Source organism: Poeciliopsis prolifica, unplaced genomic scaffold (genome assembly GCF_027474105.1).
Source record: "Poeciliopsis prolifica strain line A6 unplaced genomic scaffold, Auburn_PproV2 SCAFFOLD010, whole genome shotgun sequence".
In the NCBI taxonomy this organism is placed as follows: domain Eukaryota; kingdom Metazoa; phylum Chordata; class Actinopteri; order Cyprinodontiformes; family Poeciliidae; genus Poeciliopsis; species Poeciliopsis prolifica.
The window spans coordinates 3,349,682-3,364,967 of NW_026562385.1; the positions used below are offsets into that span (position 1 = coordinate 3,349,682).

Here is a 15,286-nt window from a genome sequence, read left to right on the forward strand (position 1 = left end):
GCCCATTGCTGTTCGTTTAAACAGTCGTAACTCGCGGTGCGGTGAGTAATTTATTCCTTCCTGCTGGTTCTGGAAGCCGTCATGTTTGGAACAGTTATTCTGAGGAGGATGCTAACCCAATGCCTGAGGCCTGCAACGTTTTAATGCTAACGAAGCGCTTTACTAATTCAATAAACTGAATAGTGTGTGTGATACATCCAGTTTCATACATTGAGAGTTGTTTGTTATTATGTATAGAAGATGTTTAAAATATCGTTTAAAAGAGCTCTGAGAAAACGCTAAGTATCTTTTTACCGATCCAATGGGGTTGTAATATTTAGTTGCAGCACTTCCTGTGATTAATACCTAATTAATGGATGGGATTCAGCCTGTGCTATTGTTCTAATGTGCTGAAAGTTAACTGTGTTCTGTTAATGTGCATTGCCCTTGGTTTATTACTGAACAGTACGGTTTATTAAACTGGTACATTTTAACCTTTACCATTTTCTAACTCATTTTACGATAACGTTAAAGTTGCACTGCATTTAGATCTCAGTTGTAGTTCACTTCAAGCATGTGGGCGTGGCTTAGTGTAAAACTTTTGATTATTTACCATGAAACATCAACATTAAATAACTTCCAAATGCAAGATCACAGCTGCATCACACTTCCTCTGTCTTTCTAGAGAACAGCCCTGAACACATTTCCATGGTCACTTGATGACCTCACCGTAGTCCCGCCCACTTTTAAGAGGCAGTCATGTTTTTTCTGCTGTATATTTTACTGTTATTCTATAATTTATATGGGTTTCATCATGTGAATACTGACTAAAAACGATAACATGATGAACTCTATGAATGCTGGCTGCTGACCGAACCGCATTGGGGTGTAGAAATGACGAACTGCAGTTCTTCGCCATGTGCATATGATAGGCTCTAAATGATACGTTGATCATCCGACTGGCGCCAAATTGGATACGTATGACCTTTGTTGACCTCTAAAGAGCACAACAGCATTGAAATGTATTTTGACTCCACTGTGTCCCCTACATTAATCCGCCAGCTATATTTCCTCGCTAAACCAATGAATCTGCACCACATTTTTTTGCGTCGTCAAGCAGCGCCGTCGAACGCATCAATGCGTACCGCCTGGTGGACGGGCGCAGAAACTGCGCAACAACTTCTGTGTTGGAACATGGGCAGCGTTGATGGAAACTGAGCAACAGCTTCAGCAGTGCGGGCGGAGGTGCTGAAAACTGCGTGAGAGCTTCTGTGGTGGCTGGCGTGAGGCGGCGGTTGCTCGTACCCCGCGGTGGCAATAGGCCGGAGCGGCGCTTGGCTGCGAGGGCCGTTCGAGGCTGCTTGCAGCTTTAATTATTATTATTATTCTTCCACCCAAATGAATTGGCTTTTTGGGGGCTTTATCATATTCAAAAACTCACCAAACTTGGCGGAGGCCTTAAGCCTGTTTAAAATTTACGTATTTTAAAGTCGTAGCAAAAATTGCAACAGAAATGTCTCTACGGCGCCACCTAGAAATTGGAAAAAACACCCTTTTTTACCCTCTGCTATTCACTTACTTTATCGTAGACACATGAAATTTTGTACACTTGTAGAACTCCCCAAGACGCTCAAAATTTGCAATTAATGTCATAGTGCAAGTATCACAGGAAGTCAGCCATTTTTGATTGAAGTTCCATTTTGACCCCATTTTTGCCGATTTTTGCCGTTTACAGCCTTTGTATTTGATCTATCTCCTCCTAGGGATTTTGATTGATCGACTTCAAACTCGGTCAGTCTGTTCATAAGGCATGTCTCATCTAAAGTTATCTAAACGGTGAGTTTTTGAGTATGCTGAAGGGGGTTAGCAGGGGTCAAAGTTCACCTACTCGCCATATAAAAAATAAACTGCTATATCTCTTACACAGAAACTCACAGAAGCATCAAAGTTTCTGTGATTGATCATCGGGTCTTCTACAATACCCTATGGTCGAATGATGACATCACTTAGGCCACGCCCCCTGAGAACAGGAAGTGTAATGTTTTACTGTGAACTGTCGCTATCTGACCCCTTTGACCTCATCAACATGAAACTGTGCCCAGACACAGAGAACATGTTGGTGTATTGAGGATTCTAACCCCGACCAGCTTCGATGGAGCAGGTGGGCGTGGTGGCGTGGCGAAGTCACCTGTAACGCCATCGCCATACGTTTGGCTCTCAATTCCACATTTTCGGGCCCAGCTGCTGCAAACTCATATGGATGGACCCTCATCCACTCCCCAACAGGAATCCATCACAATATTTGGTGGGCGTAGCCTAATTTCTCTATAGCGCCCCCTAGAAAACTTTAAATGATCAGCCCCAAGCCATGCTTTAACCTACAAATACGAAACTTTGTACACATGTGTACCTTGTCAGGACGTACAAAAAAGTCTCTTGGAGCCATGGTCTAAACCCCACAGGAAGTCAGCCATTTTGGATTCAAGTTCGGTTTTTGACCCCATTTTTGCAGTTTACAGCCTTCATATTTGATCTATCTCCTCCTAGGGATTTCGATTGATCGGCTTCAAACTCGGTCAGTCTGTTCATAAGGCATGTCTCATCTAAAGTTATCTAAACGGTGAGTTTTTGAGTATGCTGAAGGGCGGTTAGCAGCGGTCAAAGTTCACCTACTCGCCATAAAAACATAAACTGCTATATCTCCTACACAGAAACTCACAGAGGCACCAAAGTTTCTGTGATTGATCATCATCGGGTCTTCTACAATACCCTATGGTCGAATGATGACATCACTTAGGCCACGCCCCTGAACAGGAAGTGTAATGTTTTACTGTGAACGTTCGCTATCCGACCCCTTTGACCTCATCAACATGAAACTGTGCCCAGACACCGAAGACATGTTGGTGTATTGAGGATTCCAACCCCGACCAGCTACGATAGAGCAGGTGGGCATGGCGGCGTGGCGAAGTTACCTGTAACGCCATCGCCATACGTTTGGCTCAATACCACATTTCGGGCTCAGCTGCTGCAAACTCACAAGGATGAATATTTTATCCACCCCGACTGGAATCCATCACAATATTTGTAGGGCGTGGCCTAATTTCTCTATAGCGCCCCCTAGAAAACAGCAGCCCATAGGTTATGTTGTTATTAATTATTTAATATACATTATTATAACTTTATTATATATAAGTTTATTTGTGGGTTAAAGTACAAACATTCATTCATTTTTGCTAGAATAATACAAACAAAGTCATTCAGCAAAACTTATGACACAGCGAAGTAAGAACACACTTGGGTCAGTGTTGATGGAGTACCACTGGCACCTTGTGGAGAAAACTGGTACTGCTAGTGCAATACCAGTATTGCGACAGCAGGAGGCAGTGGTACTCCATCAATGAGAAAACAGATCGACGCTACGTAATAACAGTCAGCCGGCGACAGCTGGAGCTGCAAAGTTTTCCTGAACATTTTGCTTGCTTTTTGGAGCCACAGAACTGGACTACGCTCAACATTTTGCTTGGATTTTGGAGTTGCAAATCCGAACCACGCTTTGGAACAAGAAGGCTCTGTTGGACCGGAGTTGGAGAAGTTTAATGGGCTCTTTGCACCTCAGCTTACACGTTCGGGAAACACGGCTGAAATGTTTTTCCAAGGTAACAATTAATAATGTACATCGATCCGAAACCCCAACAAGTAAGGCAAAGAAAGGTTTTAAGATGTTCGCCTCGTTATACATTCACAGATATGAAGGTGAGTTTTATTTTCTTTAAACTGCTAGCACAAGCCTGCTAGCTTTCTAGGAAAAATCTGCTATTTAATTATCTAAAGATTTCTCAGCCATTCTAACGGACACTGTTTGTGCCTTATTTTCAAGCATATTACGTGTGTTTATTGTTAACGACAATAAAGCAGCGGGGAGGGTGGGGGGGCAGATTACAGTTCAGACTTTTTGCTTGAAGTATGACGAAGAAAAACGAGCACAGAGCTTACTCTGGTATCGGAGTTCTAGTTCAGCTGACTGTTCAGATTCAGAGTTATTACTTTTAGAAAAATATGGCCGTGTTGCTTAAGATTTCTGTGTTATTTCGTTTTATTACTTTTGCATGCTTGTGAATGGCTCATTAAGACAGTGTTTAGAGCGGTGTGTACGGCGTTAGCTTCAAGTGGTAGCTTTAACTTGTAGCAACGAATATTTACAAGCTGTCTTAATTGAGGATGGCTTGGAAATCCATGAAAACTTAAACAAAGTACATAGTATTGTTTTATTTGTGTCTTAAGTACGACTTTGTCTTTTATAGCAGTCATAGTTTCTGAAAGTGGAAAAAAGAGCCGCATTCGGGTATACAGTTGTGACGTCAGCGCGGCAGGTGCAAAGAGCCCATTGCTGTTTGTTTAAACAGTCGTAACTCGCGGTGCGGTGAGTAATTTATTCCTTCCTGCTGGTTCTGGAAGCCGTCATGTTTGGAACAGTTATTCTGAGGAGTATGCTAACCCAATGCCTGAGGCCTGCAACGTTTTAATGCTAACGAAGCGCTTTACTAATTCAATAAACTGAATAGTGTGTGTGATACATCCAGTTTCATACATTGAGAGTTGTTTGTTATTATGTATAGAAGATGTTTAAAATGTCGTTGAAAGAGCTCTGAGAAAATGCTAAGTATCTTTTTACCGATCCATTGGGGTTGTAATATTTAGTTGCAGCACTTCCTGTGATTAATACCTAATTAATGGATGGGATTCAGTCTGTGCTATTGTTCTAAAGTGCTGAAAGTTAACTGTGCTCTGTTATTGTGCATTGCCCTTGGATTATTACTGAACAGTGCGGTTTATTAAACTGATACATTTTAACCTTTACCATTTTCCTGACTCATTTCACGATAACGTTAAAGTTGCAGTGCATTTAGATCTCAGTTGTAGTTAACATCAAGCATGTGGGTGTGGCTTAGTGTAAAACTTTCACTATTAACCATGAAACATCAACATTAAATGACTTCCAAATGCAAGATCACAGCTGCATCATCACACTTCCTCTGTCTTTCTAGAGAACAGCCCTGAACACATTTCCATGGTCACTTGATGACCTCACTGTAGCCCCGCCCACTTTTAAGAGGCAGTCACATGTTTTTTCTGCTGTATGTTTTACTGTTATTCTATAATTTATATGGGTTCATCATGTGAATACTGACTAAAAATGATAACATGATGAACTCTATGAATGCTGGCTGCTGACCGAACCGCATTGGGGTGTAGAAATGACGAAATGCATTACTTCGCCACGTGCATATGATCGGCTCTAAATGACACGTGGATCATCGGACTGGCGCCAAATTGAAAACGTATGACCTTTGTTGACCTCTAAAGAGCAAAACAGCATTGAAATGTATTTTGACTCCACTGCGCCCCTACATTGATCCGCCAGCTGTATTTCTCGCTAAACCAATGAATCTATACCACATTTTTTTGCATCTTGAAGGATAGCCGCCGAACGCATAGATGCGTACCGCCTGGTGGACGGGCGCGGAAACTGCGCAACACAACTGTCTTAGCACGTGCGCAGCGTTGATGGAAACTGAGCAACTGCTTCCGCGGTGCGGGCGGAGGCGCTGAAAACTGCGTGAGAGCTTCTGTGGTGGCTGGCGTGAGGCGGCGGTTGCTCGTACCCCGCGGTGGCAATAGGCCGGAGCGGCGCTTGGCTGCGAGGGCCGTTCGAGGCTGCTTGCAGCTTTAATTTGTTGGTGCTGTATTCTTTGCTAGTAACATGCTGCTGTTCTCCTTTTTGTCAACGTTAGTATCTTTTCGTGATGTCAATCTCTTTTTCCAGTTTTTTATATTTATGCTGCTATCAGGTTAGATTTCTGTGTATTTATCTGTGTGAGTTTTCCTCTGTCTTGAGTCTTGTTTCGGAAGCCTGTTAGCACCACATTATCACCAGACTGGTCAGACTGCGGCAAAGAGAAATGACTGCAGGACCTTGAAAGTTGTTATGCGCTAGGTTACAATGCCCTCTGCTGGTGCAACTTTAGAAGTGATTTCATGAGGGCATGACTGCAGCTGTAGGCGACAAAAAGTGGAAGCATTTGCTGTTCGTTTCTTATTAATTTCCGTTTTTGTCTTCCCTCCCAGGTGGAGAATCAAGCAGCGGTTCAGACATTCGCCAGTCCAACGTTCAGCTCTTTCCTGGACATGCTGCTGTGCTGTTTAGTCGTTCTGGCGCTCTCTCTTGCTTGTTTCCTCCGACCTCTTGTCACCCAGCAGAGTCCATCCACTCCGACGCTCATTCTGACAGCTGTAGTCGCCCTGCTGGAGGCTCTGGCTCTGCTGTTTGCCATTCGGTGAGATACTAAATACAGAGTGTGGGTCTTCAACAAGCAGGCTGTGGGTTGTTTTCAGACAGCAGAAGGACAAATTAAAATGTGCAGCCTTATATCTGGTATCAATATGAAGTAAAAAAAAGAACAATTGCAGCACCACCTGCATTTACTGGCAACATTGTAAAAGATTTTGAAAAAGCATTAAAATAAGATTTTTCTTTACAATAGCATAATCTTAAATCCAGGAGTCATGGTTTGAGAGGCAGGTTGCTCTCTGGACAATCACAGGATAAAACGGACAAGTAGGTACATAGCCATCCACACAGACACACACACTCACTCCTGAGGTCAGTTCAGGCCAAGCAGCCTAACAATCATGTTTTTGGATTATGGGACAAAGCTGGAATACCCACAGAAAACCCATCCATGCACAGGGAGAATATGCAAACTCCATGCAGAAAGATGTTGCACCAGGTCGCCCATTCCAGACAATCCTCTAAAATATGAATGTTGAATGCAATGAAAGGTTGTGTATGTTATGTTTTTTCAATTGAATTCCTTTTTCAGGATGGCTTTTTATCTGGACAGCATGCTGAGCTGCACTCGGGTGCTGATGAGGGCCGTCTCTGGCTGGATAGTTCGCCACTTCATTGGAGCTTTCCTGGTGTCTCTACCTGCTCTGGCTGTCTACTCCCATTTCACCTGTGAGATGTATAATTCAATCCAGGTAGAATTCAGTTTTCGTAACCATTTCCTGTTTTTTGTAAATCAAACGTTTAATCTTTATTTTGACAGTAGTTTGGCTTGGCTGAAATAAGATTCTCATTGTAAAATAGTCTTGACTAAAAACACCATAATTTTAAAATGTTATGGTATTAATACCAACCGTACAAGCAACAGTGTGTTAATTGATAAATTGCTTTTCTTTGAAACAGCAAGTATATAGTGATTCTTTCTTGTAAGCAATGAAAAGCAAAAGTATCTGACCTTTTCTAAACATTGGAACTGCCAGGCTTAAGAAGCAGGTGGGGGACATGGCAACCTTTCAAAAAAGTTGGGCCAGGCCTAACTATATCAAAAAATCTATATGGCATCCTAAATACAGAGTGTGGATCCTAAATACAGAGTGTGGATGTTTAAATAATATTTTCCTTTTCTTCTTATTTCTTCTCAGTTTACCATGTTCATCTGCTGTGCCATCATCATAGCTATTGTTCAGTACTGTAACTTCTGCCATCTCAGCTACTGGATGCGCTCTACAATAGCCACCCTGGTGGGGCTGGCAATGCTTACCTTGCTCTGCTGGTCCCCCTGCAGGTACGACACAGCTAACAAATGCATGGTAAATGTTGTGTTGGTCAAAATATTGGAAGGTGTAAAAATGTAAACTCTAATGTGCTTCAAATTGATGCCGCCCTGGTGGAGGTGCATGCACATATATTAATGTCATATTACATTTCATTTCATATCCCTAATGACGTCATGTCAGTCATGAGTTAAGCATAAGTTTATTTCTTGATAGCAAGTAATTTACTTGAAGGTGTAGCTGAGAAATAGAAAGCAACAGACCGAAAAGCTATAATTTTGCAGGCTACTCATTATGTGTGATTGAATCATTAATTGAAAGGCAGGAAATGTTGCTGGTTATAATGCATTTTACTGAAAATTGGAATGGGCTTTTGCAGACAATTTTCACTAGAGCAGATGCAGCAGCAAATGTATAAGTCGGTACAGAAAATGATAGTTCATCTAAAATTATGTAAATTTCTTTAAAATGGAAACTGTCCACAATTTAGAAAATATGGAAGAAAACAAAAACCTCTGTCCATTAGATTGTAGAATAGTCAAAGTAGCAATGATCTGCTCTGCCGTGATCAAAGGTCAATGGTCAAAATAACGTCCTCGATTTTGTAAAAAAAAAAAAAAAAAACATTTTGTATTCACTTGTGATGGTTTTTGGCTTTTCTGAAAGAGCTAATGTGACACTTGTGGGTTTGTGCCAAATCAGAGGCACAAAATCTGGAAAATGTATGAGTCCGAACCTCTACCTTGGAGGGCGGTGTCCATATTTCTATATTTCATTCATTGCAGCCATTAGTAATGTAAACATCTGACAAAATTTGTCAGATGGTTTGGAGCAAAGCTGGTTTGGCTTTGCTCCAAACCAGCAGATGGAAACATCCCTAATTCAAATTTTTCTTTTTGAGATATTTAAAAAGTTTGTTCAAAAGTAATGAAAAAATGAAATGTAGTTATTTATTACCAATAAGTGAAAGAAGCAACATTTGACTTTTCCATCATTTCTCTTCACACAGTGATTTATACTTTTTTTTTTCACTATAAGTCTATTATTATTTATTTATTTTTTCCTTCTTGTGGCATTATCTTTCAATTACACTTTTTTTAGATCAGCTGTTATGTTGAGAGATTGCTCCTCTGCCTGTATGGTGGTTATTCATAAAATGTATCGAGTCACAATAATGTGTGAAAAGATAGGTGTTACATATTGTGTCTTGCACACTTTATGTATTAGGCTGATTTATAAATATTGTTGTCTTTGTCTCTTCCAGTGTTGTTGAGAGTTTTTTCTGGTAAGAACTTTGATAAAGTTGAATGTAAAATAAATATGAAAAATATTACCTTTTAATATGCTGTCATCAAATGCCACAGGAAATGAGATTTTGGCAATCCCTAAAAAGAATTGCCCATGTTCCTGTTTTTATAAGAAATGTGAAATTCCAATTGCCAAGTAATACTTTGGTTGCATGCTTGCATTTATGTCTTTTTACTGTTATTCTTAATTTAGTTTTTCTTTGTCTTTCCACCAGGTCTCATGCTCAAAGCAACATTACAAACGGATATGTAATCTTGTCCGACAACTCAACAAGTTCTGATCAACAACCCAACTTTGACCCACACAAACGTCTTATTCCTGAAGCCTGTGTGGCCTTCTTCCTGCTCCTTCTCCTCATCTGGTTCCTTAACCGTGAATTTGAGGTCAGCTACCGTTTGCATTACCACGGCAACGTGGAAGCTGATCAGCACCGCATCAAGATTCAGAACATGAGGGACCAGGCCGACTGGCTGCTCCGCAACATAATTCCAATCCATGTAGCGGAACAACTTAAGGTTACCCAGAGTTATTCCAAGAACCACGACAATGTGGGAGTCATATTTGCCAGTATTGTCAACTTCAGTGAGTTTTATGAAGAAAGTTACGAGGGAGGCAAGGAGTGCTATCGCGTCCTCAATGAGTTAATTGGTGACTTTGATGAGCTCTTACGCAAGCCTGCCTTTGCAAATATTGAAAAGATCAAAACCATTGGTGCAACATACATGGCTGCAGCAGGACTCAACACTCAGCAGTGCGCGGATGCAGCTCATCCTCAAGAGCATCTTCGAGCTCTTTTTGAATTTGCCCTGGAAATGATGCGAGTGGTGGACGACTTCAACAAGAACATGCTTGGTTTTGGCTTCAAGCTTCGCATTGGCTTTAATCACGGGCCCCTGACAGCCGGCGTAATTGGAACCACCAAGCTTCTCTATGACATCTGGGGCGACACAGTCAACATCGCCAGCCGCATGGACACAACAGGTGTGGAGTGCCGTGTTCAGGTCAGCGAGGAAAGCTACTGCGTGCTCAGTGGCATGGATTACGAGTTTGATTATCGGGGAACGGTTAATGTCAAAGGGAAAGGTCAAATGAAGACATTTCTTTATCCTAAAAGCAGTGAGAGTGGCCCTGTGCCTCAGTACCAGCTCTCAGTCTCACCAGAGATCCGAGCTCAGGTGGATGGTAGCATTGGGCGATCTCCCACTGACGAGATTGCAAGCATGGTGCCAACCACCAGCAAGAATGGAAGCAGTACCAAAATGATGGTCCCCAGTGCCAGCATTGGTTCCTCAAACACAACAGGGCTTAGTCAAATGAAAGACTCAGACATCAATGGAAGATGCTCCTCCATGATCGCTTCTTGTGCCAGACGATCCATGTCACACAGTGGCTTAACATCAATACCTGTAACCAGTCTTGAGGGACACTCGCCAAATAACCAACAGCTCATCGTCTCATCCTCAATCCAACAATATCCACCACAACACTCACCAAGAAAAGACACAAAAGACAAGCTAGAGGATAACTCTGTCTATAATGGTGTCGATTTAACCAGGCTTTAAGCATTTGCTATAGGAGCACTTTTACCACCAACTCTCATCCCTTTAAGCTCTCATTACTGCTAGCTGGCATGTATAGAAGCTATATTTTTGTCCAACTTCAGGTAGAGGAGGTGGATTTGGACAGATTTAGAAATCTGAGTTGCATAAACAGACCAGATTTTCCATCTGCCAAGAACAAGGTTGTTTGTAGTGTAAATGTGATTGGCTGATATCATCAAGGGTGCTTGGTGGACCACACATAGGGTGTTGGGAAGATATTCAGAGAAAATGGAAATTTGCCTCCAAGCAACCCCATTGTTTGTCATTAACTTACTTGATTATCTTTGCACCTTTAATCTTGATTGTTTCTGTCAAATGTCTTTTAAGTGCCTTTAGAATAGAATCAGACTTAAGCAAGGCCTTTTTAACTCTTAACAATTAAAAGGGAAAACTTTACACATGAAAACATTTTGGGAATAAAGCTTTGCTTTTTCTATTGGTTTACTTTTTTTAAACAATATTTTGCAGTTACTTATTTTTGCCTTTTTATCCAAGAGGAAATCAGTAAAACAAAATACAACAAAAATAAATGGATAATTTTAATTATGTGAAGTTGACATGAAGAATGGAGGAAAGCTACCAAGTAGATCCAACAATGTACAACTCAAGCTGGAAATGTTTCCAAATGTGGGGTGTGCCACTTTATCATTAGATATTACCAATCAACATTTTCAGCTACTGCAAAGATTGTTGCTGTTTGTTCAGCCAAACAACATTCACACTACCAGGCAAAATTGTCAGAGGTTTCTGTGATATTAGTCTGTCTGGACGACTTGATATTGACTATGTGATGAGGAAGAGCACCAGTCTAGCATATTCACTGCCGTCTGACAAAATCCAAAGCAGTCGTTGCTGACCCATCACTAATGTAGCAAAACCATCTGACTTTCAGTGTGGTAACAGATTATTCCAACTTCAACAAAACACCAACGAATTTGACAGCAATCTCTTTAAAATTCTAGATTAATACCTTCTGTTACTGCCTTTTATCCCAGGTATTTAAACATTTTCTGTTGTGGTTGAAAATGTGTTAAATTATAAAAACCAGGTGTTCCACAAGTTATGTAACACACTAGAAGTTTAGTTGCATCTTGCAGGGCTTGGTGAAAAGATTGATACAGCCTGCATTAACTAACATAAAAACTTCTGCACAGTAACATAAACATTGTTCAGCTTACTAGCAAAAACAGCCTGTTGCGAAGGTTTCTGTAGTTAATTTCTTCATTTGACTAGTTCTTATGAGACATGGATAACATATAATCTTCAATGCTATTGAATCCAAATGCTTATTCTGGTCTTGGTGGACTTGGAGCAAACTGACTAGTCAAAGCTGATGAGGCAAATTAATTCAGATGACAAAGCAAGTGACGGCAGATGACAGCAAATATAACTAATGTAACTTTAGCATAGTACACATGGACCTGTCAGCATAGAAAATGGCAACAAATATGATCCTATCTTGTTGTCATAAGCAGATATTAACTGAAAGTGCAGGCAGTTAACGTCTACTAATCTAGTATTGTATCCCGCAAATGGAAACATTTTCATCTTGAGTTGTTTTAAGCTGCTGAAGTCGGCGAAAACGCTTTCCCCCATATTATTAGCTATTACCCTTTCACCGCTATGAGGACTTATTCACTTTTTTATAAACTTCTGACATCAGTGAGGAAGCTTTTATGGATGACATTTCATAAAAAAAAATCCGAAGTATCCCTTTAAGTGAAAGCTATGACAAAACATGCTAGTTCAACATGGGAAAATCTGCACAATAATTGCTGCCGTGCCTCAGTTTGTGTAAAACTAGAAAAGTCCTCATGGCATCAGCAGGACTAATTGGTAAAGGACACAGTAGATGAGTCTGAACTGTGTGAGGATATCTGCATGTATTTAACATTGTGTAACCTTTATTGGACAATATGTTCAGGTAATGGTTAAGCTCCCCTAGAGTTTCTGAGATGACTGGAATACAAACTCGTTTGCTGTTGTGGCATCTTTTCTTTTCTGACTACAGTTATATTTCTAAAACATGGTTTCCTCAGATATACTTTATTGGCATGCTTGCAACATTGTAGGCTTCTCGTAGTTGTTCCCTCAGCCAACAATTTAGTTCTGTAGGAGCTCAAGATGTGTTTGGTGTTTTAGAAGAAGCTAACATATCTATAGATCGTTTTAAGCCATGATTTCAGAAAGACTTAAGACAAAAGAATAACTGCCTAAAGCTGAATTGCATTACACTGTGTTAAAGTAGTTCTTAGTTCTCTCAAAACGAGGATAATTGATATGGAATGTCACAAATGTGTTTGTGTTGTTACATGAAACTTTAGCTGTTCATTTAAGACGTCTAATTCTCCAGGATCTCAGAGACATTACTGGATGTGAACAGCTTGACGCTTGCTGCTTACAACCTTTAGTGGCATGAAACTTAATGTGATAGCACTGTAAATGCAAAAGGCGTGTCTCAGATGTGATTCATATACTTAGGTGTTTTTAAAGCTTTTTTTTTCATGCTATAATGTTAAAATAACCATGCACTGCATTTTCTGTCATTGTTCTTGCTAAAAAAGGATTGTGTGCTCAAGAGCAAAAAGATACAATTTCACTCACTTGTCTTAATTTGGATTTGTTCAAAAATAATGAGTAGCAAATCCTCAAATATTAAAACTGCCACTTCATATTTTCAACTTGCAATTTAGCTTTATAAATAGAAACCAATTTGCCTTTATTTCTGTAAATCATTTGTATGAATATTTAATATTTTCATAGTTTAAGTTATGTCTCTGATGCTTGGGTTGTGCTTTAACTTTTTTTTTTTTTTTTTACAGATTTTCACTTTGAGATGATTTGATTTATTACAACATATTTAAGAACAAAGCATAAAATGTGAATCTATAGCTTAAATAAAATTTTATTTGGATCATTTTCAAAAATGCCTAGTCCCTTTTATTGATGGTAACAACCTTTTTCACTTTGTTTTGCTATTGCATGCCTTATGGATATGGTGTAGTGTATATGTAAACATAGAAAATGAAAAGCAAACCTCTGTTTCTTTGCTCATGAGCACACAACCCTGATAGCTTAATATGTTTGACACTACAAAAAGTGAAAAAGTATTACTATACAGTTAGGTGTTGGTAAAAGTAAAAATGTTTTGGATAAAGCATGAATTTGACAAGCCTTTGTTTTTGGGGGTCGTTTAGTTATACTTTTTGAACTCTGGACTATATCGGGGTACAGCAATGAACAACATCCGCTTTCCCAGATTTTGATTTTGAACCCCTTTATTGTTTTCTTGCCTGTACATGAGCATACAGTGTATTGATTTAGCTGGAGTCATTGAGATGTTGGTCACATTCTGAACCAGCAGAATAGTGCACTAGAAAAATGTTGATGCCAAAGAGTGTCATTGCCATCTCATGCAGTTTTGTTGTGTGTTGTCTCCATTTGCTGGTTGTTCCCCCCCCACCCACAGACACACACACACACTGTTAAAATGAAATTGCACAAGGCTTTCATTTTTTATCTACATTATGCCTTTCTACTGTAAAGCATTTTCTATTATTTGTATAAGAGCATGAAATTGGGTATTAAATAGTTTAGAACTGGACAACTTAAGCAATGTTGGAATAATGCTTGTGTGTTTTGTTGACTTGCATGTGTAAATCTGTATAGGTGTTGATAAAAGTGTGAGGTTCTTTAATATCTTGAAGGGCCCAGTTTTTCTCATAGTATACAGTAACAGACGGAGCTCAGCTAATATTGCTGATAGTTAAAAGTGGAGTAGCTTGCGATTACTCCCACACAATAAATTGTTTTATGTTTTGTATAAGGCACGCTAATAGGTGAAGTGAAATTTAACTTCAAATAAAAATCACTTGCTGAACATTAAAGAGGACGATTCAATTTACAGCCTAAACATTATATTAACCTGTTTTAGGAGGTAAAAGATTGTAAGTCCGTCATACACATTTTTGTGTCTTGTACTCTTTAACTAAGCTTAGAGATTATTATATGTTGCATGTTGACGTTTTCTAAAAATATGTGTAATTAAATTTAAACCCCTTATTAAAAAAACACTGCTTTAAAACACAAAAACTAAATTAATTTTGCCACTGCGACCATTTTAATGTGCTGCGACCAATTTAATGTGCTCGATTAATAGTGTTAGTCTAGCAATGTTAATTATGTACAGATTTCTGTTTACATACAGAAATCTGTACATAATTAACACATAATGGTGAATTTATATTTGGACCACTGACTCAGCAATTTATCAAACTAACTTTTATTGGGAAAATTTTTTTTTTTTTTTTGGAGTACGTCTATTTAAGTTTTCTCCATCTGTGGACGTTGCTCAAACTTTATCAAATGGCATATGTTGTCTCATTAAAAAACGACATTTTCAAGCCAAACCACTGTTTTCAGATAGGATTTGAGTCAGATAGACTCAAATCAGAGTCAGATAGACTCAAATCAGAGTCAGATAGACTCAAATCAGTCAGACTCTGACTTGAATTTGAACATACTGGAAATAAAATTCCAGTATATTCATGACACACGAAGATAGTATATTTATCCATATTTTACAAGCAAAAGAAACCAGTAAAGGCAAAATTTAATTCAGAGGTGTTTTGATGAGCCCAACATTTAAATGCTAGCGCTCAATCTTCTTGAGTTTGACAACTATGATGAAAGGTGATCCTCTGCCCTAGTCTTGATTTATTATTTTTTTGCAGGCTTCTTCAGGTTTTCTTCCAAGATTGCCATGTATTCTGTTGTCA

General features: G+C 39.5%; 1 protein-coding gene across 2 annotated transcripts in view; it reads left to right on the forward strand.

The window, feature by feature from the left end:
• LOC129363211 (adenylate cyclase type 9-like) overlaps positions 1-14,395 on the forward strand; it is a 90,164-nt gene extending 75,769 nt beyond the window's left edge. The window contains exons 6-10 of one of the 2 annotated variants that reach the window (XM_055035162.1): positions 6,106-6,314; positions 6,861-7,020; positions 7,468-7,610; positions 8,864-8,884; positions 9,122-14,395. In XM_055035162.1, the coding sequence (XP_054891137.1) occupies positions 6,106-6,314; positions 6,861-7,020; positions 7,468-7,610; positions 8,864-8,884; positions 9,122-10,469 (1,881 nt within the window). In that variant the 3' untranslated portion in view covers positions 10,470-14,395. The remainder of the gene's footprint in view (positions 1-6,105; positions 6,315-6,860; positions 7,021-7,467; positions 7,611-8,863; positions 8,885-9,121) is intronic. The other variant, XM_055035163.1, reaches the window with a different exon arrangement.
• The last annotated feature ends 891 nt before the right edge of the window (positions 14,396-15,286 follow it).